The sequence below is a fragment of the Salmo salar genome, chromosome ssa16, assembly GCF_905237065.1.
Source record: "Salmo salar chromosome ssa16, Ssal_v3.1, whole genome shotgun sequence".
Classification (NCBI taxonomy): Eukaryota; Metazoa; Chordata; class Actinopteri; order Salmoniformes; family Salmonidae; genus Salmo; species Salmo salar.
In genome coordinates, this window is record NC_059457.1 from 59727458 (window position 1) to 59754608 (window position 27151).

Below are 27151 nucleotides of genomic sequence, written 5' to 3' on the forward strand. Positions count from 1 at the left end.
ACATGCATGTTTTGTTCAATCAAGTTCATATTTATATCAAAAACCAGCTTTTTACATTAGCATGTGATGTTCAGAACTAGCATACCCACCGCAAACTTCCGGTGAATTTACTAAATTACTCATGATAAACGTTCACAAAATACATAACAATTATTTTAAGAATTATAGATACAGAACTCCTTTATGCAATCGCGGTGTCAGATTTTAAAATAGCTTTTCAGCGAAAGCACATTTTGCAATATTCTGAGTACATAGCTCGGCCATCACGGCTAGCTATTTTGACACCCACCAAGTTTGGGACTCACTAAACTCAGAATTACTATTAGAAAAATTGGATTACCTTTGCTGTTCTTCATCACAATGCACTCCCAGGACTTCTACTTCAACAACAAATGTTGTTTTGGTTCCAAATAATCCATAGTTATATTCAAATAGCTCCGTTTTGTTTGTGCGTTCAGGTCACTATCCGAAGGGTGACACGCGAGCGCATTTCGTGACCATAAATGTCAAAATATTCCATTACCGTACTTAGAAGCATGTCAAACGCTGTTTAAAATCAATTTTTATGCTATTTTTCTCATAAAATAGTGATTATATTCCAACTGGGCAACGTTGTATTCATTCAAAGGCTGAAAGAAAAAAATGGAGTAGTCTCGTGATCGCGCATCTCCAGTGTCACTGTCCCCAGGCTGACCACTTACAAATTCTCCTGCTGTTCTTCGCCCAGAGACAGCAGACACCCCATTCCACTTTCTGGCGGCTTTAGAGAGCCAATGGAAGCCTTAGAAAATGTCACGTTACAGCACAGATGCTGTATTTTCGATAGAGATGCAACAGAAGGACAACAAATTGTCAGACAGGGCACTTCCTGTATGGAATCTTCTCAGGTTTTGGCCTATATGCATATTCTAGTTTCTGGGCAGGAGTAGTAACCAGATTAAATCGGGTACGTTTTTTATCCGGCCGTGAAAATACTGCCACCTATCCCAAAGAAGTTAAACAAACGTGGTTTCCACTGACAGTTGAGATGTACAAACTATGGCATAAGGGGATGACAAGAGGATGAGAGGCAATCCGTAATTTCGATTAAGACATTAATGAGCGAGCTAGGACGGACGTGGTCAATATAACTATTTGTTCAGCACTTTTGAAATGTACAGCGACAGAATTCAGAACATGGGCTGTTCTTACAGTGTTCTCCCTATACACCAGGTCAGAACCGTAGGATAAATAAAGGGGGCATATACAGTAAGCAGAAAATGAAAGCTCTTACAATATTCAATGATTACATTTCTCTAAAACAGGTTATAGGCTACATGTGCACCACCAAGTCAGAACAGTAGGCAAAATTAAGAGGGGAAAATAGACCAAATGATTAGGGTGAGGCACATGGGCTACTAACAGCCTACTACACAACATCAAATCAAATGTTATTTGTCACATGCGCCAAATACAACAGGTGTAGACCTTACAGTGAAATGCTTACTTACAAGCCCTAACCAACAACGCAGTTTAAAAATATATATAAATAAAATAAAATACCTTAAAAAAAATAAGAATAAGAAATAAAAATAACAAAGAATTAAAGAGCAGCAGTAAAATAACAATAGCGAGGCTATATACAGGGGGTAACGGTACAGAGTCAATGTGCAGGGCACCGGTTAGTCGAGGTAATTGAGGAAATATGTATATGTAGGTCGAGTTATTAAAGTGACTGTGCATAGATAATAACAGAGAGTAGCAGCAGTGTAAAAGGGGGGGGCAATTCAAATACTCTGGGTAGCCATTTAATTAGATGTTCAGGAGTCTTATGGCTTGGGGGTAGAAGCTGTTTGGAAGCCTCTTGGACCTAGACTTGGTGCTCCGGTACAGCTTGCCAAGCAGTAGCAGAGAGAACAGTCTATGACTAGGGTGGCTGGAGTCTTTGACAATTTGTAGGGCCTTCCTCTGTCACCGCCTGGTATAGAGGTCCTGGATGGCAGGAAGCTTGGCCCCGGTGATGTACTGGGCCGTACGCACTACCCTCTGTAGTGCCTTGCGTTCGGAGGCTGAGCAGTTGCCATACCAGGCAGTGATGCAACCAGTCAGGATGCTCTTGATGGTGCAGCTGTAGAACCTTTTGAGGATCTGAGGACCCATGCCAAATCTTTTCAGTCTCTTGGGGGGGAATAGGTTTTGTCGTGCACTCTTCACGACTGTCTTGGTGTGCTTGGACCATGTTAGATCGTTAGTGATGTGGACACCAAGGAACTTGAAGCTCTCAAACTGCTCCACTACAGCCCTGTCGATGAGAATGGGGGCGTGCTCGGTCCTCCTTTTCCTGTAGTCCACAATCATCTCCTTTGTCTTGATCGCGTTGAGGGAGAGATTGTTGTCCTGGCACCACACGGCCAGGTCTCTGACCTCCTCCCTATAGCCTGTCTCGTCGTTGTCGGTGATCAGGCCTACCACTGTTGTTTCATCGGCAAACTTAATGATGGTGTTGGAGTCGAGCCTGGCCGTGAAGTCATGAGTGAACAGGGAGTACAGGAGGGGACTGAGCACGTACCCCTGAGGAGCCCCCATGTTGAGGATCAGCGTGGTGGATGTGTTGATACTGACCCTTAACAGCTGGGGGCAGCCCTTCAGGAAGTCCAGGATCCAGTTGCAGAGGGAGGTGTTTAGTCCCAGGATCCTTAGCTTAGTGATGAGCTTTGAGGGCAGTATGGTGTTGAACGCTGAGCTGTAGTCAATGAATAGCATTCTCACATAGGTATTCCTTTTGTCCAGGTGGGAAAGTGCAGTGTGGAGTGCAATGGAGATTGCATCATCTGTGGATCTGTTAGGGCGGTATGTAAATTGAAGTGGGGCTAGGGTTTCTGGTGTTGATGTGAGCCATTACCAGCCTATAAAAGCACTTCATGGCTACAGACGTGAGTGCTATGGGTCGGTAGTCATTTAGTCAGGTTACCTTAGTGTTCTTGGGTACAGGGACTATGGTGGTCTGCTTGAAACATGTTGGTATTATAGACTTAGACAGGGAGAGGTTGAAAATGTCAGTGAAGACACTTGCCAGTTTTTCAGGGCATGCTTGCAGTACACGTCCTGTTTATCCGTCTGGCCCTGCGGCCTTGTGAATGTTGACCTGTTTAAAGGTCTTACTCACATCGGCTACGGAGAGCGAGATCACGCAGTCGTCCAGAGCAGCTGATGCTCTCATGAAAGGTTTCAGTGTTACTTGCCTCGAAGCAAGCATAGAAGTAATTTAGCTCATCTGGTAGGCTCGTGTCACTGGGCAGCTCTCGGCTGTGCTTCCCTTTGTAGTCTGTAATGGTTTGCCAGCCCTGCCACATCCGACAAGCGTCAGAGCCGGTGTATAACGATTCGATCTTAGTCCTTTATTGATGCTTTGCCTGTTTGATGTTTTGTCGGAGGGCATAGCGGGATTTCTTATAAGCTTCTGGGTTAGAGTCCCGCTCCTTGAAAGCGGCCTGATAATCCATGGCTTCTGGTTGGGGTATGAATGTATGTATGTATGTATGTATGTATGTATGTATGTATGTATGTATGTATGTATGTATGTATGTATGTATGTATGTATGTATGTATGTATGTATGTATGTATGTATGTATGTATGTGTATGTATGTGTATGTATGTGTATGTATGTATGAATGTATGTATGTATGTCACTGTGGGGACGACATCATTGATGCACTTATTGATGAAGCCAGTGACTGAGGTGGTGGACTCCTCAATGCCATCGAAAGAATTCCAGAACATATTCCAGTCTGTGCAGCAAAACAGTCCTGTAGTTTAGCATCTGCTTCGTCTGACCACTTTTTTATTGACCGAGTCACTGGTGCTTCCTGCTTTAATTTTTGCTTGTAAGCAGGAATCGGGAGGATAGAATTATGGTCAAATTGGCCAAATGGAGGGAGAGGGAGAGCTCTGTATGCATCTCTGTGTGTGGAGTAAATGGTCTAGAGATTTTTTCCCTCTGGTTGCACATTTAACATGCTGGTGGAAATTTGGTAAAACGGATTTAAGTTTCCCTGCAGTATATGCAATGGCGGTGTACAGCATCGGTCTGTGGTGGTATGTAGACAGCTATGAAAAATACAGATGAAAACTCTGTAAGTAGATAGTGTGGTCTACAGATTATCATGAGATACTCTACCTCAGGCGAGCAAAACCTCGAGACTTCCTTAGATATCGAGCACCAGCTGTTGTTTACATATATGCATAGTCCGCCACCCCTTGTTTTACCAGACGCTGCTGTTCTATCCTGCCGATACAGCGTATAACCAGCCAGCTGTATGATGTTCATGTCGTCGTTCAGCCACGAGTCAGTGAAACATAAGTTATTAACGTTTTTTATGTCCCGTTGGTAGTTTAATCTTGCTCGTAGCTCATCGATTTTATTTATTTTTGGTCATAAGAGATGGTAGCAGCAACATTATGTACAAAATAAGTCAAAAATAAGTTACAAACAACAACAACAACAAAAAACAAACACTTAGTATTACTTTCTTAGCTACAGTATACACATCTCCCTGGCATATTACATCATTTATGCAGCAGCATACAAGACATTTTTGGACTCACCTTGTCGTGCTGTGCTCACTTGGACAGAAAGGTGGCGTGGCGGCTCTTCGTGGGCAAATTTTGTCATCAAAGTCTGGCATTCTCTGGATTGTTGGTGCTTTCAATAGAACTGGGAACTCTGAAAAAAACAAGGTCAAATCATGATGACCTCAGTGATCTTCAGGTCGTAGCTCTAGAAAAAGGCCAAGTTCCCGACTTACAATTCCGAGTTGGAAGACTGTTCAGATCGTATTTTCCCAGTCGGAGCACGTTTTTTTACCGAGTTCCCAGTTGTCTTGAACTCACTGAAGTCAGATTTCCCAGTTCGGAGTTAACAGTTGTTTTGAGCGCGGCAGAAAGCATGCTGGATGGACAGCATGTCCAATGTTGAATGTTTATCATTTTAAGCTTGGAAAAGAGACCCTTAAACCCAGACTTGGGGCCACACAGCCACACCACTGAATAACAGGCTAGTGATTGCTTTGCAATGCTTGCAGTTAGCCACTATTTCCTTCCAAACTACTCATTGTTGAATTTGAGATTTCCAACTTGTTGTGTAATGTTAATGTCCAATGGCCGATGAGCACCGATACATTTTATCTATAATTTCTCCTCCTTATTTCTCTTCATATGACAAGGATTAAAAAGCATTTCCCAGTAGATTGTCGACTTGATTCACGATGATGTCTGCTAGCTTGCTAGCTAAGATTTTGAAAGTATGATGTTATTAACATGGTAAGTCCAATCAAAGCTACTGTAGATATAACGTGATTTGACATAATTTTATCTGTGGCCAATGACCTTGAACCTTCTTGGATGAACACTGTAACTCTATGGCAGCACCCAAGGGGCTTGAATTTTCAAGCCCTACCCTTAGATTTGGTGGTGAAGTAGTGTCCCCATGAGTGACAGACAGTGGTGGTCTGGTTTGCTTAATATAAGGAATTTGAAATGGCTTATACTTTTACTTTTGATACTTTACATTTACGTCATTTAGCAGACGCTCTTATCCAGAGCGACTTACAATTTTAAGTACATTTTAGCAATTCCATTGACTTTTGATACTTAAGTATATTTAAAACAAAATAGTTTTTGATTTTTACTCAAGTAGTATTTTACTGGGTGACTTTACTTTTACTTGAGTCATTTTCCATTAAGGTATCTTTAATTTGACTCAAGTATGACAATTTAGTACTTTTTCCACCACTTTTAAGTAAGCATTTCACAGTAAGGTAGTAGTATTCTGCGCAACATGTGACAAATACAATTTGATTTGATTTGGTGACAGAACACTGACCCAATTACGCCGCAACAAGAGAACATTACCCAATCACAGAGCAACTACAGAACAATATCAACCCCTACGCTCCATATTTTCCGCTGGCTGCCCCTCCACCACAGAAAGCACTGAGCTGGGCTGAAACACCTGCATTTAGGAGCTGCCCCTCCACCACAGAAATGTATTTTTTTAATATTTGGGATTCTTCAAAGCAGCCACCCTTTGCCTTGATGACAGCTTTGCACACTCTTAGCAAGTGGTGACCCGTCATTCAGGACAGAGCCCCACATCTTTACAAATAAATAAATAATGCCGGAAAAAACATATATATTCTTTGTGTGTGTGGGGGGGGTCGCTGTTTTGCATGTTATTTTGGCATTAACACGTGTCACATATCAGTTTGCAAACAATGTAAAAAGAACTTTAAAAAATGTATCATTGAGTTAATAAAGCCGCATAAAAACATGGTCTCTTTTTTGCGTTCTTCAGCAAGGCAGCTCCTAAATGACAGGTCCCAGATGAGAGCGAGTGAGTGGTTTCCATTGTTTTTACTTCTGCGTGTGCATGTGACACAAGTTCGTCCATGTAACAGCATGAATATAAAACGTTAAGCACTTAGACTGTGAGTGATGAAAAAAGAAATCAGCCTTGAAGACAATTCATTGGAAAATCGATGTTTTTGGCACAAAGGTGATAACGAGAGTGTATTTTTTAACAAAGAATATGGACAACTCTACAGAGCCAGACCTTCCCCATTCAGAAGTATCAGGACACTATATTTAGTACACTCCAAACCCATTAAATTGTTCCATGGTATATATACAAACACCCACACAGGACCTTTTGAAGCTCAGAGCTGTCCATGTCTGAATTGAAAGCAAAAAAGGAAAGGTGTGTTATAATTGTTAATACTGTATGACTATTATTGTTGTTGTTCCACTTCTTATATAATGCCTTTGTGCCTTAGCCCCGATAGAGGAGTCAACTTTCCAAATGTGCTAAAAAAGACACTATTGGAATTGTCTTTCTGGGCTCGGCATCAGTTAAACTGCAGTACCACAAGTCTCCTCTCAGGAACATGGGATGGCGTGAAAACCGGAACCCTGGCCCCTTGGAAGAATTCCTCAACTTCAAAACTTTGTTCTCTCCATAGCAAAGCTAGCTTAGTTTACTAGCTGTACTCACTACTGGCCTCGTTTGCTGTGATTGAACGGTAAAGACACACCCAATAAACACACACATCAAACCACACCCCCAAGACAACTCACTGTTTGCCTTCAGTTACGGCTGCAGGCAGTTCTTAATGAGCATGGATGAAAAACAAGGCCAAATCAGGAAGTGCAGTGTCACGTCCTGACGAGTATAAGGGGTTATTTGTTATTGTAGTTTGGTCAGGACGTGGCAGGGGGTATTTGTTTAGATTGTTCCGGGGTTTTTGGTTATGTTCTATGTTAGTATATTTCTATGTTCTGGTCTAATCTTTTTAGTTCTATGTTTAGGGTTATTGGATGGACCTTCAATTGGAGGCAGCTGTTCCTTGTTGCCTCTGATTGAAGGTCCTATATTACATGCTGTCCCCCTATAATGTAATTTTCATGTCGGTCAGGCCAACCTTTTCAATGTATTTCAAGTTCACTCTAGTTGAGCAAAAATAAACATGGACAGAAGATATTCCAACGAAAACAGAAAAAATAAGTGAGAACCTATTGGCCATGTTGGAGAGCATCACAACCGTAGTGTACCATGGGTAAATTGTGACTGACTGACTGGTCTACACATAATAATGAGTAGTTATTTATGGTGCCAGGTGACTTGTAGATCAGTCAGTTGTCAGTCTTCCAACTTGCTCTGGTCACTAATTAATCCAAAGCACCAGCACCACACTCAGGCAGAAAAACACGTTCTATTGAGAACTGTCTGGGGAATCATTGTTTCCCTGTTTGTTACTCAAAGATACAGTATTTTAATTATTAAGTCATAGACCAAATTCACTGCAATACACTTGTCTCAGATATACTATCATAACTACACAGAACCATCCCAGACCCATTGTAAAACGAGAGGCCTTGGGCTTGTTTGACATGGCAGCCAACATTACAGGCGACTGCCAACTGACTAATTTACAAACAAACTTGCTTGATAAATAACTGCTCATTATTATTTGTAGATCAGTCAGTCATAATTTAGCCTTGATACATTACTGTTTTAATCCTCTCGAACATGGCCAGAGTCTATAACGTGATAATGTGTCCAAGTGCACAAGCAACATGCCTAGCTCCGCCCACTGGGGCGTGGCTTGCGGAGCGCTCTTTGCAGTCTGCTACCGGACTTTCTTATTTCCGCTCCGCGATTCATATCATCACACCGGGAAGCAACATAAATCAAACATCCGATCATCATTCCTGACTTATTGCGCTCAGCCAACGCGTTAAAAGTCATGGACAAACTTAAAGCAGTTTTGAGCGGAACGGATGGACCCAATGAAAACGGCAACATCTTGCAGGTAAAAAAACGAATTGATCAAATGTAGTATAAATTGATATTATAGACTAATATTTAAACATTTAGTCCACTGTCATTATTATATAAACGTAATAATAATTTGTGATTTACCCATTAAAGTGTAAAATATATGAAAGAAAATGAATCTAATTTAATGTAAAGTATATTCCTAAATCAATGCATCTTCTCTCTCATCATGTGAACCTGTGGCTCCTCACTGAATGGCTTTACTTGATTCAGGCAGCGAATGAAGCGTCTACTTTGGGTTGGGGTACACGAGTGAAGGGATTTATTATCTGTTTTGTGATTGGGGTCACCTGCTCAGTCTTGGTAAGTGGATTTGAATATGTAGCTTTCCTACATACAATTATTTGCAGTATTACAATGTGTGTTTGTGCTTATTTGCGCACAACCCATTTCTGATCAGGAGACACCTTGTGCATCCAGAGAAATGTGGTGCTACAGGTTTATCCAGCGCTCAGGAATGCGCAACATCTCTTTTGTTTAATTGAGAGGCATTGTGTGCTCTTCTTTTCAGGTGAAACATGTTTCCTCCATGTGCTCTGCCCCACATGACTTAAAGGGAAACTTTTGCTTTTAGCAATGAAGCACCTTTATCTACTTCCCCCAAAGTCAGATGAACTCAAGGATACAATTTTTATGTCTCTGCATGCAGTTTGAAGGAAGTTGCTAACTAGTGTTAGCACAATGACTGGCAGTCTATGGGAACAGCTAGCATGCTAGCTGTTCCTGTAAACTTCCAGTCATTGTGCTTTGAGTTAACTTTTGGCTCAGGAAACTACCTCTAACTATTTTCATACTGGACACAGCGACATACAAATGGTATCCACAAGTTCATCTGACTCTGGGGAAGTAGATAAAGGGCTTCGTTGCCAAAATCCCTTTAAAGGAAATAGTTCACTTGCAGCTTGTTTTACTGGGTACACCTGCATGTACCTACAATACACACACACACACACACACTTACTAACATACACACGCACCGATACACGCACATGCACATGCTGTCACGCACACACATACACACACGCTCACTGGGTACACCTGACAAACTGGCATTAGTCACTAATTTATGGTCTGGCAGGAAATCTGCCATGGTTTTATAGGAGTCCTGTAGGACTCGTAGATACCTTACAGCCCCCATGCATCATCACTGTATGTCTAATAAACCACTGTTTATTTCATAAAAATAACTCCAAACATATTTTTAATCATTTATTTCCCTGAGCCTTCTTTTGCCATTGTAATTCTCCATCTGGGTGTGTTGATACAAATTAAAATATATTTATATTCACAGCCCTGCTTGGCAGATAGACTTGTCTAGACCAGGGGGTTCAACTCTTACACTACGAGGTCCGGTGCTTCAAGGTTTTCTGTTCTACCGGATAATGAATTGTACACACCTGGTGTCCCAGGTCTAAATCAGTCCCTGATTGGAGGGGAACAATGAAAAATGCAGTGGAACTGGCTTCGAGGTCCAGCGTTGAGTTTGAAGGGTCTAGACTCTCTAGAAGCTTACTCCGCTTACCCCTTCATAGTAGGAGGATGCATGTGCAAATAAAACATGACTGGTCATTGGTCAGAATAATCTGATCAGATTGTGATGTCATGCTCTGGGACAGAAACTCCATCCCACATGAACAGGCTGAAATTCCTTGCATTGTTTATTTTAAAAGGCAATTCTCATAATTTTCACTATTTCAGAGTGTTATTTCGACATCATAGTGTGGAAATATCATAAAAACAGCAGGAAATCACGTTTTTGACTGCACTGCTCCTTTAAAAATTGTTATATTAATGACATCTGAGGTTGAAACTGATAAATGATCTGTCTTGCCTCTACAGGGAGTCTGTATGCTCTTCATCCCCAAAGTAGGAATCCTCCTCTTCATCATATTTTATACCTTTGGAAACATCTGTTCACTCTGCAGGTGAGATTCAGCAGAATGCCCTCAACACCTGACAACCTTTTCATTATGACTTTTCCTTCATGACAAATATGATTCAGTGAACTGTCAATGCCCTGATATGTGACTCTGTCCTTAGAAACATGTCAACAATTTATAAACGAAGAGGTTGATTGTGTCCTATGTGAGTGTTTCCTTAGCCGTCTCTAACTCAACCTAACCTGTCCTCGGCACCGACGATAATAACAGTTCTGTCCTATCAGCACCATGTTCCTGATGGGACCAGTCAAACAGCTGAAGAGGATGTGTGACAAGACCAGAGCCCTGGCCACTACTATCATGTTGGTGAGTACCAGCTACTAATGCTAGGTTTAGAAAGGACTGCATTCCCATTGCTGTCATTTTGTAGCACTGTGTGAATATGAAGAGAATGAGAGAATGCTAGAACGAAACCAAAGGTACATCAAGTTTGAATTAACTTATTTTCTGTTCTGTTTTTTTAGACATGTCTTGTGTTGACTCTCTGTGCAGCCTTCTGGGTGAGTTAAGCCTATATTTTGATGAATTTTGCGATGTTTTCAGCGAGGCGAAGTCTACGCCCGCTAGTCAGGGATTGGTCAACAGTACTACTCCTAGTAGAAGCAGGAACTATGGACAGGATTTCTTCCATTAAGTGTTTGTTGTCATTCAACGAGAGACGACTAGTTTTAATGCACATTTTTTAACTTCAGAAATACTGCGCAAAACTTCTTAGTTAGATGTCTAAATTAATGACAGATTTCTTGATTTATCTTAGATTAATTCTGATTTATTTTGAGGAAGTGTTATGGCTATGTTGCTACGGTGGCTCACGAGGGACAAACAACAGTAATATTGCCAGATCTTTAGGGAGTATGTGAGCACAGACCTTCGCCTAGCTGAGTTGTGCTAAGAGCAAACTGAACATGTGTGCTGCTAGGAGCAAATTGAACATATACACTACATGGCCAAAAGTACCTGCTCGTCGAACATCTCATTCCAAAAAACATGGGCATTAATGTGGTGTTGATTCCCCCTCCCCCCATTTGCTGCTATAACAGCCTCCACTCTTCTGGGAAGGCATTCCACTAGATGTTGGAACTCTGCTGCAGGGACTTGCTTCCATTCAGGCACAAGAGCATTAGTGACATTGGGCATTGATGTTGGGCAATTAGGCCTGGTTCGCAATCAGCATTCCAATTCATACCAAATGTGTTTGATGGTTGAGTTTAGGGCACTGTGCAGGCCAGTCAAGTTCTTCCACAGAGATCTCAACAAAATATGGAAACCCCTTTCATGAAGCTCCCGATGAACAGTTCTTGTTCTGACGTTGCTTCCAGAGGCAGTTTGGAACTCGGTAGTGAGTGTTGCACCTGTAGTCCAAGATCAGCTCCTTTGTCTTGATCATGTTGAGGGAGAGGTTGTTGTTCTGGCACAACACTGTCAGGTCTCTGACCTCTTCCCTATAGGCTGGGGTCGTCCCGTCTGGACGTCCAGGATCCAGTTGCAGAGAGAGGTATTTAGTCCCAGGGTCCTTAGCTTATTGATGAGGGCTTTGAGGGCACTATGGGGTGGGAAAGGGCAGTGTGGAGTGCAATAGAGATTGCGTCATCTGTGGATCTGTTGGAGCAATATGCAAATTGGAGTTTGAGTGGGTCTAGGGTTTCTGGGATTATGGTGTTTGTGAGCCATGACCGGCCTTTCAAAGCACTTCATGGTTACTGGTGTGAGTGCTACGGGTTGGTATTCATTTAGGCAGGTTACCTTGGTGTTCTTGGGCACAGGGACTATGGTGGTCTGCTTGAAACATCTACTCATGCAAAGGTTTTTTTAAATTTATTTTTACTATTCTCAACATTGTAGAATAATAGTGAAGACATCAAATCCTGTAGTAACCAAAAAAGTGTTAAACAAATCATATATATATATCTGTTTTCTCTGCTACTGCATGGCAAGTCGTACCGGAGCGCCAAATCTAGGACCAAAAGGCTCCTCAACAGCTTCTACCCCCAAGCCATTAGACTGCTGAACAATTCATAACAATCACAATTTACATTCAGCACGCTTATAGGGAAGGACATTCAATAAACACAGCACTTACACAAATGACTGATTGCCTGAGAGAAATTGATGATAAAAAGATTGTGGGGGCTGTCTTGTTATACTTCAGTGCAGCTTTTAACATTATCGATCATAGTCTGCTGCTGGAAAAACGTATGTGTTATGGCTTTACACCCCCTGCTATAATGGCTTTACACCCCCTGCTATAATGGCTTTACACCCCCTGCTATAATGTGGATAAAGAGTTAGCTGTCTAACAGAACACAGAGGATGTTCTTTAATGGAAGCACCTCCAACATAATCCTGGTAGAATCAGGAATTCCCCAGGGCAGCTGTCCAGGTCCCTTACTTTTTTCAATCTTTACTAACGACATGCCACTGGCTTTGAGTAAAGCCAACACAACACTATGTCAGCTACTACAGCGACTGAAATTACTGCAACACTTAACAAAGCACTGCAGTTAGTTTCAGAATGGGTGGCAAGGAATACGTTAGTCCTAAATATTTCAAAAACTAAAAGCATTGTATTGGGACAAATCCTTCACTACACCCTAAACATCAACTAAATCTTGTAATGAATCATGTGGAAATTGAGCAAGTTGGTGACTAAACTGCTGTGAGTATGGACTGTCATGGTCAAAATATACTGATACAATAGTAGCTATTTCAGTTGGTCATTTCAGACCAACTGGCAGGTGTCTGATTTCACTGACATTTCCAACCTCTCCCTGAGTCTGTAATACCAACATGTTTCAAGCAGACCACCATAGTGCCTGTGCCCAAGAACACTAAGGTAACCTGCCTAAATGACTACAGACCCATAGCACTCACGTCTGTAGCCATGAAATGCTTTGAAAGGCTGGTCCTGTCTCACATCAACACCATTATCCCAGAAACCCTAGACCCACTAACACTCCAATTTGCGTACTGCACCAACAGATCCACAGATGATGCAATCTCTATTGCATTCCACACTGCCCTTTCCCACTTGGACAAAAGGAACACCTATGTGAGAATGCTATTCATTGACTACAGCTCAGCGTTCAACACCATACTGCCCTCAAAGCTCATCAATAAGCTAAGGACCCTGGGACTAAACAACTGCAACTGGATCCTGGACTTCCTGACGGGCCGCCCCCAGCTGGTAAGGGTAGGTAACAACACATCTACCAAGCTGATCCTCAGCACAGGGACCCCTCAGGGGTGCGTGCTCAGTCCCCTCCTGTACTCCCTGTTCACTCATGACTGCATGGCCAGGCACGACTCCAACACCATCATTAAGTTTGCTGATGACACAACAGTGGTAGGCCTGATCACCAACAACAATGAGACAGCCTATAGAGAGGAGGTCAGAGACCAACAACCTCTCCCTCAATGCGATCAAGACAAAGGAGATGATTGTGAACTACAGGAAAAGGAGGACCGAGCATGCCCCCATTCTCATCGACGGGGCTGTAGGGGAGCAGGTTGAGAGCTTCAAGTTCCTTGGCGTTCACATCACCAACAAACTAACATGGTCCAAGCACACCAAGACAGTCGTGAAGAGGGCACAACAAAGCCTATCCCCCCTCAGGAGACTGAAATGATTTGGCATGGGGTCCTCAGATCCTCAAAGGGTTCTACAGCTGCACCATCAAGAGCATCCTGATGGGTTGTATCACTGCCTGGTATGGCAACTGCTCGGCCTCCGAACGCAAGGCATTACAGAGGGTAGTGCGTACGGCCCAGTACATCACCGGGGCCAAGCTTCCTGCCATCCAGGACCTCTATACAAGTCGGTGTCAGAGAAAGGCCCTACAAATTGTCAGACTCCAGCCACCCTAGTCATAGACTGTTCTCTCTGCTACTGCTTGGCAAGCTGTACCGGAGCACCAAGTCTAGGTCCAAGAGGCTCCTAAATAGCTTCGACCCCTAAGCCATAAGACTCCTGAACAGCTAATCAAATGGCGACCCAGACTATTTGCATTGCCAACAAGGCAGGTCCTGTAGGCCCTAGTTTTGTCGCACCTGAACTGCTGTCCAGTCCTGTAGTCCTGTGCTCCGGTGCCACAATGAGGGACTCTGCAATTGGCTCAGAACGGGGCAGCACAGTTGGGCCTTGGGTGTACACAGAGAGCTAACATTAAGAATATGGTGGTCAATCTCTCCTGGCTCAAAGTGGAGGAGAGATTGACTTCATCATTACTTGTATTTACTTGTTGAATGCACCGAGCTGTCTATCAACTACTGGCACACAGCTCAGACACCCATGCATACCCCACAAGACATGCCACCAGAGGTCTCTTCACAGTCCCCAGTCCCCACATAGAGCCTTGACTACATGGAACTCTATTCCACATGTAACTCATGCAAGCAGTAGAATCAGATGTAAAAAAACAGATAAAAATACATTATGGAACAGCGGGGACTGAGAAACAACACAAACGGGCACAGACACATTTTATTTGTCACACGTGTTTAGCAGATATTATTGCAGGTGTAGTGAAATGCTTGTGTTTCTAGCTCCAACAGTGCAGTAATATCTAACAATACACACAAATCTAAAGGAATGGAATTGAGTTGAAGTCAGAAGATTACATACACCTTAGCCAAATACATTTAAACTCTGTTTTTTTCACAATTCCTGACATTTAATCCTAGTAAAAATTCCCTGTCTTATGTCAGTTAGGATCACCACTTTATTTTAAGAATGTGAAATGTCAGAATAATTTTTACATTTACGTCATTTAGCAGACCCTCTTATCCAGAGCGACTTACAAATTGGTGCATTCACCTTATGATATCCAGTGGAACAACCACTTTACAATAGTACATCTATATCTTTTGGGGGGGGGGGAGGGTTAGAAGGATTACTTTATCCTATCCCAGGTATTCCTTAAAGAGGTGGGGTTTCAGGTGTCTCCGGAAGTTGGTGATTGACTCCGCTGTCCTGGCGTCGTGAGGGAGCTTGTTCCACCATTGGGGTGCCAGAGCAGCGAACAGTTTTGACTGGGCTGAACGGAAACTGTGCTTCCGCAGAGGTAGGGAGGCGAGCAGGCCAGAGGTGGATGAACGCAGTGCCCTTGTTTGGGTGTAGGGACTGATCAGAGCCTGAAGGTACGGAGGTGCCGTTCCCCTCACAGCTCCGTAGGCAAGCACCATGGTCTTGTAGCAGATGCGAGCTTCAACTGGAAGCCAGTGGAGTGTGCGGAGGAGCGGGGTGACGTGAGAGAACTTGGGAAGGTTGAACACCAGACGGGCTGCGGCGTTCTGGATGAGTTGTAGGGGTTTAATGGCACAGGCAGGGAGCCCCGCCAACAGCGAGTTGCAGTAATCCAGACGGGAGATGACAAGTGCCTGGATTAGGACCTGCGCCGCTTCCTGTGTAAGGCAGGGTTGTACTCTGCAAATGTTGTAGAGCATGAACCTACAGGATCGGGTCACCGCCTTGATGTTAGCGGAGAACGACAGGGTGTTGTCCAGGGTCACGCCAAGGCTCTTAGCACTCTGGGAGGAGGACACAATGGAGTTCTCAACCGTGATGACGAGATCATGGAACGGGCAGTCCTTCCCCGGGAGGAAGAGCAGCTCCATCTTGCCGAGGTTCAGCTTGAGGTGGTGATCCGTCATCCACACTGATATGTCTGCCAGACATGCAGAGATGCGATTCGCCACCTGGTTATCAGAAGGGAGAAAGGAGAAGATTAATTGTGTGTCGTCTGCGTAGCAATGATAGGAGAGACCATGTGAGGATATGACAGAGCCAAGTGACTTGGTGTATAGCGAGAATAGGAGAGGGCCTAGAACTGAGCTCTGGGGGACACCAGTGGTGAGGGCACGTGGTGCGGAGACGGATTCTCGCCATGCCACCTGGTAGGAGCGACCTGTCAGGTAGGACGCAATCCAAGAGTGAACCGCGCCGGAGATGCCCAACTCGGAGAGGGTGGAGAGGAGGATCTGATGGTTCACAGTATCAAAGGCAGCAGATAGGTCTAGAAGGATGAGAGCAGAGGAGAGAGAGTTAGCTTTAGCAGTGCGGAGAGCCTCCGTGACACTGAGAAGAGCAGTCTCAGTTGAATGACCAGTCTTGAAACCTGACTGATTTGGATCAAGAAGGTCAATAGTAGAGTGATTTATTTCAGCTTTTATTTCTTTCATCACATTCCCAGTGGGTCAGTGTACATGCACTCAATTAGTATTTGGTAGCATTGCCTTTAAATTGTTTAACTTGGGTCAAACATTTTGAGTAGCTTTCCACAAGCTTCCCACAATAAGTTGGGTGAATTTTGACCCATTCCTCCTGACAGAGCTGGTGTAACTGAGTCAGGTTTGTAGGCATCCTTGCTTGCACATGCTTTTACAGTTCTGCCCACACATTTTCTATAGGATTGAGGTCAGGGCTTTGTGATGGCCCCTCCAATACCTTGACTTTGTCCTTAAGCCATTTTGCCACAACTTTGGAAGTATAGTCGTGGCTAAAAGTTTTGAATGACACAAATATTAATTTCCACAAAGTTTGCTGCTTCAGTGTCTTTAGATATTTTTGTCAGATGTTACTATGGAATCCTGAAGTATAATTACAAGCATTTCATAAGTGTCAACTGCTTTTATTGTCAATTACATGAAGTTGATGCAGAGTCAATATTTGCAGTGTTGACCCTTCTTTTTCAAGACATCTGCAATCCGCCCTGGTCATGCTGTCAATTAGCTTCTGAGCCACATCCTGACTGATGGCAGCCCATTCTTGCATAATCAATGCTTGGAGTTTGTCAGAATTTGTGGGTTTTTGTTTGTCCACCCGCCTCTTGAGGATTGACCACAAGTTCTCAATGGGATTAAGGTCTGGGGAGTTTCCTGGCCATGGACCCAAGATATTTTTGTTTTGTTCCCCGATCCACTTAGTTATTTTTGCCTTATGGCAAGGTGCTCCATCATGCTGGAAAAGGCATTGTTCGTCACCAAACGGTTCCTGGATGGTTGGGAGAAGTTGCTCTCGGAGAATGTGTTGGTACCATTCTTTATTCATGGCTGTGTTCTTAGGCAAAATTGTGAGTGAGCCCACTCCCTTGGCTGAGAAGCAACCCCACACATGAATGGTCTCAGGATGCTTTACTGTTGGCATGACACAGGACTGATGGTAGCGCTCACCTTGTCTTCTCCGGACAAGCTTTTTTCCGGATGCCCCAAACAATTGGAAAGGGGATTCATCAGAGAAAATGACTTTACCCCAGTCCTCAGCAGTCCAATCCCTGTATCTTTTGCAGAATATCAGTCTGTCTCTGATGTTTTTCCTGGAGAGAAGTGGCTTCTTTGCTGCCCTTCTTGACACCAGGCCATCCTCCAAATGTCTTCGCCATACTGTGGGTGCAGATGCACTCACACCTGCCTGCTGCCATTCCTGAGCAAGCTCTGTACTGGTGGTGCCCCGATCCCGCAGCTGAATCAACTTTAGGAGACGGTCCTGGCACTTGCTGGACTTTCTTGGGAGCCCTGAAGCCACCTTCACGAGAATTGAACCGCTCTCTTTGAAGTTCTTGATGATCTGATAAATGGTTGATTTAGGTGCAATCTTGCTGGCAGCAATATCCTTGCCTGTGAAGCCCTTTCTGTGCAAAGCAATGATGACGGCACGTGTTTCCTTGCAGGTAACCATGTTTGAAAGAGGAAGAACAATGATTCCAAGCACCACCCTCCTTTTGAATCTTCCAGTCTGTTATTCAAACTCAATCAGCATGACAGAGTAATCTCCAGCCTTGTCCTCGTCAACACTCACACCTGTGTTAACGAGAGAATCATTGACATGATGTCCGCTGGTCCTTTTGTGGCAGGGCTGAAATGCAGTGGAAATGTTTTTGGGGGATTCAGTTCATTTGCATGGCAAAAAGGGACTTTGGAATTCATCTGATCACTCTTCATAACATTCTGGAGTATTTGCAAATTGCCATCATACAAACTGAGGCAGCAGACTTTGAAAATGTTATATTTGTGTCATTCTCAAAACTTTTGGCCACGACTGTATGCTTGGGGTCATTGTCCATTTGGAAGACCCATTTGCGACCAAGCTTTAACTTCCTGACTGATGTCTTGAAGTTGCTTCAATATATCCACATAATTTTCCTTCCTCATGAAGCCATCTATTTTGTGAAGTGCATCAGTCCCTCCTGCAGCAAAGCACCCCCACAACATGATGTTGCCACCCCCGTGCTTCACGGTTGGGATGGTGTTCTTCGGCTTGCAAGCCTGCCCCTTTTTTCTCCAAACATAACGATGGTCATTATGGCCAAACAGTTCTATTTTTGTTTCATCAGGCCAGAGGACATTTCTCCAAAAAGTACAATCTTTGTCCCCGTGTGCAGTTGCAAACCGTAGTCTGGCTTTTCCATGGTGGTTTTGGAGCAGTGGGTTCTTCCTTGCTGAGCAGCCTTTCAGGTTATGTCGATATAGGACTCGTTTTACTGTGGATATAGATACTTTTGTACCTGTTTCCTCCAGCATCTTCACAAGGTCCTTTGCTGTTGTTCTGGGATTGTTTTGCACTTTTGTTTTGCACTTTTCACACCAAAGTACGTTCATGTCTAGGACACAGAACACGTCTCCTTCCTGAGCGGTATGATGGCTGCGTAGTCCCATGGTGTTTATACTTGGGTACTATTGTTAGTACAGATGAACGTGGTACCTTCAGGGGTTTGGAAATTGATCCCAAGAATGAACCAGACTTGTGGAGGTCTACAATTCTTTTTCTGAGGTCTTGGCTGATTTTCTTTTGATTTTCCCATGATGTCAAGCAAAGAGGCACTGAGTTTGAAGGTAGGCCTTGAAATACATCCACAGGTACACCTCCAATTGACTCAAATGATGTCAATTAGCCTATCAGAAGCTGCAAAAGCCATGACATCATTTTCTGGAATTTTCCAAGCTGTTTAAAGGCACAGTCAACTTAGTGTATGTAAACTTCTGACCCACTGGAATTGTGATACAATGAATTATAAGTGAAATAGTTTGTCTGTAAACAATTGTTTGAAAAATTACTTGTGTCATGGACAAAGTAATGTCCTAACCGACTTGCCAAAACTATAGTTGCCGCGCGGGATCCTGTAACCGGGATCAACATCCAGCGAAAAGAAATCTGAGCGCCATTTCAAAACCAAATCTAATAATTTCTGTTTCTCAAACATAGGACTATTTTACACCATTTTATAGATACACTTCTCCTGACTCGAACCACGTTGTCCGATTTCAAAAAGGCTTTACAGCGAAAGCAAAACATTAGATTATGTTAGGAGTGTACATTGACAAAAACAACCACAAAGCCATTTTTCCTAGAAACTAGCATGCATCACAAATACCCAAAACACAGCTAAATGCAGCACTAACCTTTGACGATCTTCATCAGATGACACTCCTAGGACATCATGTTACACAATACATGCATTGTTCGATAAAGTTCATATTTATATATAAAAACAGCATTTTACATCGGCGCGTGACGTTCAGAAAATATTTTCCCTCAAATACTGCCGGTGAATCAGCGCCACAATTTACAAAAATACTTGTCATAAACATTGATACAAAATTAAACTGTCATTCAAAGAATTATAGATGAACATCTCCTTTATGCAAACGCTATGAAAGATTTCAAAAAAGCTTCACGAGGAAAGCACTCTTTGCAATAATCTGAGTACTGAGCTCAGAAAAATACACTAGGCTATACAGATAGCCGCCATCTTGGAGTCATCTAAAATCATACATTGCATTAGAAATATTCCCTTACCTTTGATCATCTTTATCAGAAGGCACTTCCAGGAATCCCAGGTCCACAACAAATGTTGTTTTGTTAGATAAAGTCCATAATTTATGTCCAAATAACTCCTTGTTGTTCGTGCGTCCAGTAAGCTACTCCAAGTGTAGAAAGCGCGCGGACGATGTCGCGACAAAGTTAAAAAAAAGTTGTATTTACGTTCGTTCAAACATGTAAAACATCAATCTTTAGGGCCTTCAGAACGTGAAGATTCAATAATATTTCAACCGGACGGTTCCTGTGTCTTAAAAGGTTTTGGAACGGGAGGATCCTCCCTCTTGAACGCGCCCCAAGAAGTGATGTCACCTCCTGCATCAACAACTTCCCCTCCTTGTCATTCGGGCTCTGTTCATCGTAGAAGCTTCAAACAACTTTGTAAAGACTGTCGACATCAAGTGGAAGCCGTAGGAAGTGCACAATTATTACTACGTCACTGTCTATTCAATAGGAAATGACTTGAAGAGAGCCCATGCGTCCAGATTTCCACTTCCTGGTAGGATTTCTCTCAGGTTTTTGCTTGCCATATGAGTTCCGTTGTACTCAGACACCATTCAAACGGTTTTAGAAACTTCAGAGTTTTTTTTCTATCCAAATCTACTAATAATATGCATATCCTAGCTTCTGAGTTTGAGTAGGAGGCAGTTTAATTAACCTCTTACATCTAGACGTTCCGCTAGCGGAACACCTGCTCCAATATCCAATGATGTATTTCGTGCCACGCCCAAACTCCTCTAAAATCCGAAAACTTCAATTTTTCAAACATATGACTATTTTACAGCATTTTAAAGTCAAGACTCTCGTTAATCTAACCACACTGTCCGATTTCAAAAAGGCTTTACAGCGAAAGCAAAACATTACATTATGTCAGCAGAGTACCCAGCCAGAAATAATCAGACACCCATTTTTCAAGCTAGCATATAATGTCACAAAAAACAAAACCACAGCTAAATGCAGCACTAACCTTTGATCTTCATCAGATGACAACCCTAGGACATTATGTTATACAATGCATGCATGTTTTGTTCAATCAAGTTCATATTTATATCAAAAAACAGCTTTTTTACATTAGCATGTGACGTTCAGAACTAGCATACCCCCCGCAAACATCCGGTGAATTTACTAAATTACTCACGATAAACGTTCACAAAAAACATAACAATTATAGATACAGAACTCCTCTATGCACTCGATATGTCCGATTTTAAAATAGCTTTTCGGTGAAAGCACATTTTGCAATATTCTGAGTAGATAGCCCAGCCATCACTTCTAGCTATTTAGACACCGACCAAGTTTAGCCCTGACCAAACTCCGATTTACTATTACAAAAGTTTGATTACCTTTGTTGTCTTCGTCAGAATGCACTCCCAGGACTGCTACTTCAATAACAAATGTTGGTTTGGTCCAAAATAATCCATCGTTATATCCAAATAGCGGCGTTTTGTTCGTGCGTTCTAGACACTATCCGAAATGGTAAATCAGGGTTACGAGCATGGTGCAATTCGTGACAAAAGATTTCTAAATATTCCATTACCGTACTTCGAAGCATGTCAAAAAAGCGATAATATTCCGACCGGGAATCTGCGTTTCGGTAAACAGAGGAAAGAAAACAAAGCATTCGGTCGACGCGGGCACGCGCCTGAGTCTCACAGTACTGTAACCAGCCACTACCCAAACGCGCTACTTTGTTTCAACCAGAGCCTGCAAAGCCACGATTCAACTTTTTGCCGCCTTCTGAGAGCCCATGTGAGCCGTAGGAAGTGTCACGTAACAGCAGAGATCCTTTGTAATGGATAGAGATGGCAAAGAAGGCCAAGAAATGGTCAGACAGGGTACTTCCTGTACAGAATCTTCTCAGGTTTTGGCCTGCCATTTGAGTTCTGTTATACTCAGACACCATTTCAAACAGTTTTAGAAACTTTGGCGTGTTTTCTATCCAAAGCTAATAATTATATGCATATTCTAGTTTCTGGGCAGGAGTAATAATCAGATTAAATCGGGTACGTTTTTTTATCCGGCTGTGAAAATACTGCCCCCTATCCATAACAGGTTAATATGGGCACATATTTTTTCAAAAATTGTCAATACTGCCCCCTACCCTTAAGGAGCTGTAAGAGGTTTTAACAAGAGATTTGTGGAGTTGTTGAAAAATGAGTTTTAATGACTCCAACCTAAGTGTATGTGAACTTCCGACTTCAACTTTATTTATTTATTTATTTATTTTGGTTGCACATGTGACGTGTTGGTAGATATTAGGTCAAATGAATTTAAGTTCCCGGACAGTAGGAGCAATGCCTCTGGATGAGCATTTTCTTGTTTGCTTATGGCCTTATACAGCTCATTGAGTGTGGTCTTAATGCCAGCATCTGTTTGTGGTGGTAAATGGACAGCTACGAAAAATATAGATAAACTCTTGGTAAATAGTGTGGTCTACAGCTTCATATGAGATACTCTACCTCAGGCGAGCAAAACCTTGAGTCTTTAATATTAGATTTTATTATATTAGATCACCAGCTGTTATTGACAAATCGACACAAATCCACTAATTTGAAGGGATGTGTACATACTTGTGTGTGTGTGTGTATATATAATGTATGTTCTGATAGGCGCAAACTGAACATACAGTGCATTTGGAAAGTATTCAGACCCCTTTTTCCACATTTTGTGTTACAGCCTTATTCTAAAATTAATAAAATAAAATCCCCTCAATATGACAAAGCAAACATTTTGCAAATTGGGCGACGTACAATTGGCCCAGCGTCGTCCAAGTTTGGCCAGTGTAGGCCGTCATTGTAAATAAGAATTTGTTCTTAACTGACTACTTGCCTAGTTAAATTTAAAAAAAATTACAATAAAAAATATTTGTTTCTGTTATGTAGAATATATAATATCATTATGTGCTCTTGCAGTCATTGATTCAGCTTAAACAACACCATTTGCCTGAGTTGTCAGTTCTCTGCATGTAAAGTACACAATATGCAAAACGTGATCCGAGTCGGACCCGCAGCCACGGCCGATAATAAAAGGTTTAAGCCGTCCTCAGACGTATGTTCAGTGCATTCGGAAAGTATTCAGACCCCTTGACTTTTTCACATTTTGTTACGTTATTGCCTTATTCTAAAAATTGATTAAATTCAAATTGTTCCTCATCAAGCTACACACAATACCCCATAATGACAGTGGAAAGAGGTTTTTTGAAAGTTATTAATTTCTAAAACATATGACGTTTACCTAAGTATTCAGATCCTTTACTCAGTACTTTGTTGAAGCACCTTTGGCAGTGATTACAGCCTCGAGTCCTCTTGGGTATGACGCTACAAGCTTGGCACACCTGTATTTGGGGAGTTTCTCCCATTCTTCTCTGCAGATCTTCTCAAGCTCTATCAGGTTGGATGGGGAGCGTCGCTACACAGCTATTTTCATGTCTCTCCAGAGATGTTCGATCGAGTTCAAGTCCGGGCTCTGGCTGGCCCACTCAAGGACATTGAGACTTGTCGCAAAGCCAATCCTGCATTGTCTTGGCTGTGTGCTTATGGTTGTTGTCCTTCTGGAAGGTTCTCCCATCTCCACACATGAACTCTAGAGTTCTGTCAGAGTGACCATCGGGTTCTTGGTCACCTCCCTGACAAAGGCCTTTCTCTCCCGATTGCTCAGAATGGCCGGGCGGCCAGCTCTAGGAAGAGTCTTGGTAGTTCCAAACTTCTTCCATTTAAGAATGATGGAGGCCACTGAGTTCTTGGGGACCTTCAATGCTGCAGCCTTTTTTTTTTTTTTTTTTTTCTGGTACCCTTCCAGATCTGTGCCTCGACACAATCCTGTCCTTGGCGCTCTACAGACAATTCCTTCAACCTCATGGCTTGGTTTTCGCTCTGACATGCACTGTACTTGAGTAAAAGTATTTGGCTTTAAATATACATTTACATTTTAGTCATTTAGCAGACGCTGTTATCCAGAGTGACTTACAGTAGTGAATGCATACATTTCATTTCATGCATTTTATTTATTTATTATTTTGTACTGGTCCCCGTGGGAATCGAACCCATAACCCTGGCGTTGCACACACCATGCTGGCGTTGCAAACACCATGCTCTACCAACTTAGCCACAGGGATGAATATACTTAAGTATCTAAAGTAAAAATAGTCATTATTTCAAATTCCTTATTATGCAAACCAGCACATTTTCTTGTTTCTTTAATTTATGGATAAATTAGACCATTTTTCTTTTGGGTGTCAGGGAAAATGTATGGAGTAAAAAGTACATTATTTTCTTTAGTTATGTAGTGAAGTAAAAATGGTCAAATATAAATTAGTAGAGTACAGATACTAAGTAAAAATACTTGAAAGTACTACTTAAGTACTTTACACCACTGGCTGTAACGTAACAATGTGGAAAAAGTCCGAAGGCACTCTATACATATGAAATGGGTAAAACAGTATTTGTACTTTATTAAAATGACCAGTGATTCCATGTCTATGTACATAGGGCAGCAGCCTCTAAGGTACAGGGTTGAGTGGTACCTGGCTAGTGACAGTGACTAAAGTTCAGGGCAGGGTACTGGATGGGGGCTGGCTAGTGGTGACTTTAACAGTCTGAATGCCTTGAGATAGCTGTTTTTCAGTCCCAACTTTGATGCACCTATACTGACCTCGCTTTTTTGGCTGTTAGTGGGGTGAACAGGCTGTGGTTCGGGTGCCTGATATATCTTTGATCTTTTTGGCCTTCCTGTGACACCGGGTGCTGTAAATGTCCTGGAGGACAGGCAGTATAGCCCCGGTGACGCGTCAGTCAGACCACACCACCCTCTGGAGAGCCCTGCGGTTGCGGACGGTGCTGTTGCCATACCAGGCGGTGATACAGCCTGACAGGATGCTCTTAATGGCGCATCTGTAAAAGTTTGAGTGTCTTAGGGGCCAAGCCGAATTACCATTGTGCAGTACAGTCAGCAAGCAGTTTAGCAGTTACACCAGCGGGCCCCGGTGGCAATAAATTAATACAACCAAAAGCTTACCTTGATTTGGAAGAATTCCAGTGTTGGGTAGCCATAGCCAGCAAGCTAACATGGCATCCCTTGTTTAAGCTGGGTGTTTGAGTAGGCTAAAGTAGCTAGTTGCATTTGCTAGCTAAGTGAAAAAGATGCAACTAAATATAGGTCTCTCTCACCTGCTTCTCCTTAATTTTTTTAAATAAATTAATTTGTTCAAAACTGTTAAAGTATTGTCTTTCTCTCTCTGAGTCAACTACTCAGCACATTTTATGCAGTGCTAGCTAGCTGTAGCTTATGCTTTTATTACTAGATTCATTCTATAATCCTTTGATTGGGTGGACAACATGTCTGTTCTTGCTGCAATAACTCAGATTGGTTGGAAGACCTCCTCCGGAAGTTGTCATAATTACTGTGTAATTCAATCAAAGGGGGTGAGAACCATGAGCCTCCTAGGTTTTGTATTGAAGTCAATGTAGCCAGATGAGGACGAACTAGCTCTTCATTTGTTCATTATCATATCGGACCCGCAGCCACAATTTATTTGCTGTTCAAGATCAGAGGTTACATATAGTCTCATGGCTGAAGGTCAAAGTTCCCTGTAGCTGACGATAAATTTGATCATGATTATTAACTGTGTTTATATTAGGTGATTATTAACTGTGTTTATATTAGGTGATTATTAACTGTGTTTATATTAGGTGATTAATAACTGTTTTTTTTTCTTCTAGTGGGTGAACTTTGGTCTCGCTTTGTTGTTTTGCATTTTGCAAGTCCTAGCATTTGCCTGGTGAGTTTGTTTTTGTTCCTGTTGTAATATGTGTTCTAAATCTATGTATGAAACGTTTTCAGGCTTTGATGGATGTGGAATGTGTTTAATTGAATGATCTGTCTTCTCTTCTCTGCAGGTATGGCTTGTCATATATCCCTTTTATCAGGTTTGTTAACTTATTCATGAAGATAATTTTCTGTTTTAATGACTACAGTTTTGGGTCTATGTTGGAATTTACCAGAACAACTGAACAGATATGTATTTTGACATTATACAGTACAGTATACCTGGTTGTTCCCTTGTTGTTTTTACCCCAGAGATGCCATCCTGAAGATTATTACTATGTGTGTAAAGTGAAGACCCCAGGATGGCCTGTCATCCTGAAGGAACAACTGCCTCAGTTACAGAGGATATCTTTCTGGTCTGAGCTCCATGGATATATGTTTGAAACTGAAAGTTGTATTGTCCATACCTTTTGACATGCTGTTTGAGAGGGGGCCAACCAACTCCTTACAGTAAAATTGTACTACCTCTATACACTTTTCCATTTAAATGTTTTTAATGGTATTTTTTTTTTTAATCCTTTGTATTTCCACTATTAGGGAAGTATTGTGCTTTGGGTTTATTTAGATGTTTTGACAATTTCTAGTGGAAACATGTCTTTTTTGCTGTGTATATCTGTGTACTACTGTGGGGGAAATTGTTGGTGATGAGAAGTAAGAATGTAATTATTTGATCCAATTGTTGAGTTTTTTTTCATAAGGTCTCTGCATATGCTGTAAATATGTGAATGTATTATAAAGGTTTATAAATGACTGACTTTGTTCATGCTAAATGGATGTGATTCAGAAACATTGATGTTTTTATTTATTTTTAGTATCTTCAGAGGTGGGTATACTTCAGCATAATGCTTTCCCATATCAAGCCAAAAACAGTAGCGGGAAGTCTGCAAGGAAAGATGTTCGTAACACATTCACCACACCTAGGAAAGATGTTTTCCTAATGGAATCAAGCCTGCGAGGAAACCACATTAGGGATGGAAGAGGAAGCGAGACATCCCACTCCCAAATGTTTCTGTTTGAATCGGCTGGCTAGCTGAGAATGTCACAAACGATGCAATGAGCCAGGAAGTTATGGTTTTGGATGGCCAGATAGCAACAATGACAAGGAAGTTGTGGTTTTGGATGGCCAGATGGCAACAATGAGAAGAAACTGTCGCGGGGAAGCGTAAGTGGCTATTTTCAATTAGTTTTATCTTGTTCTTTATAC

The 27151-nt window shown here is 42.3% G+C and overlaps 1 protein-coding gene across 1 annotated transcript; it reads left to right on the plus strand.

The window, feature by feature from the left end:
- Window positions 1-8210: 8210 nt before the first annotated feature.
- Window positions 8211-26691, plus strand: sft2d2a (SFT2 domain containing 2a). Its single transcript, NM_001146373.1, is given in 8 exon segments — window positions 8211-8347; window positions 8587-8676; window positions 10213-10298; window positions 10538-10619; window positions 10778-10813; window positions 25842-25900; window positions 26019-26048; window positions 26200-26691. Coding segments are annotated over 8 exon segments (489 nt in total). The 5' UTR covers window positions 8211-8281; the 3' UTR covers window positions 26240-26691.
- The last annotated feature ends 460 nt before the right edge of the window (window positions 26692-27151 follow it).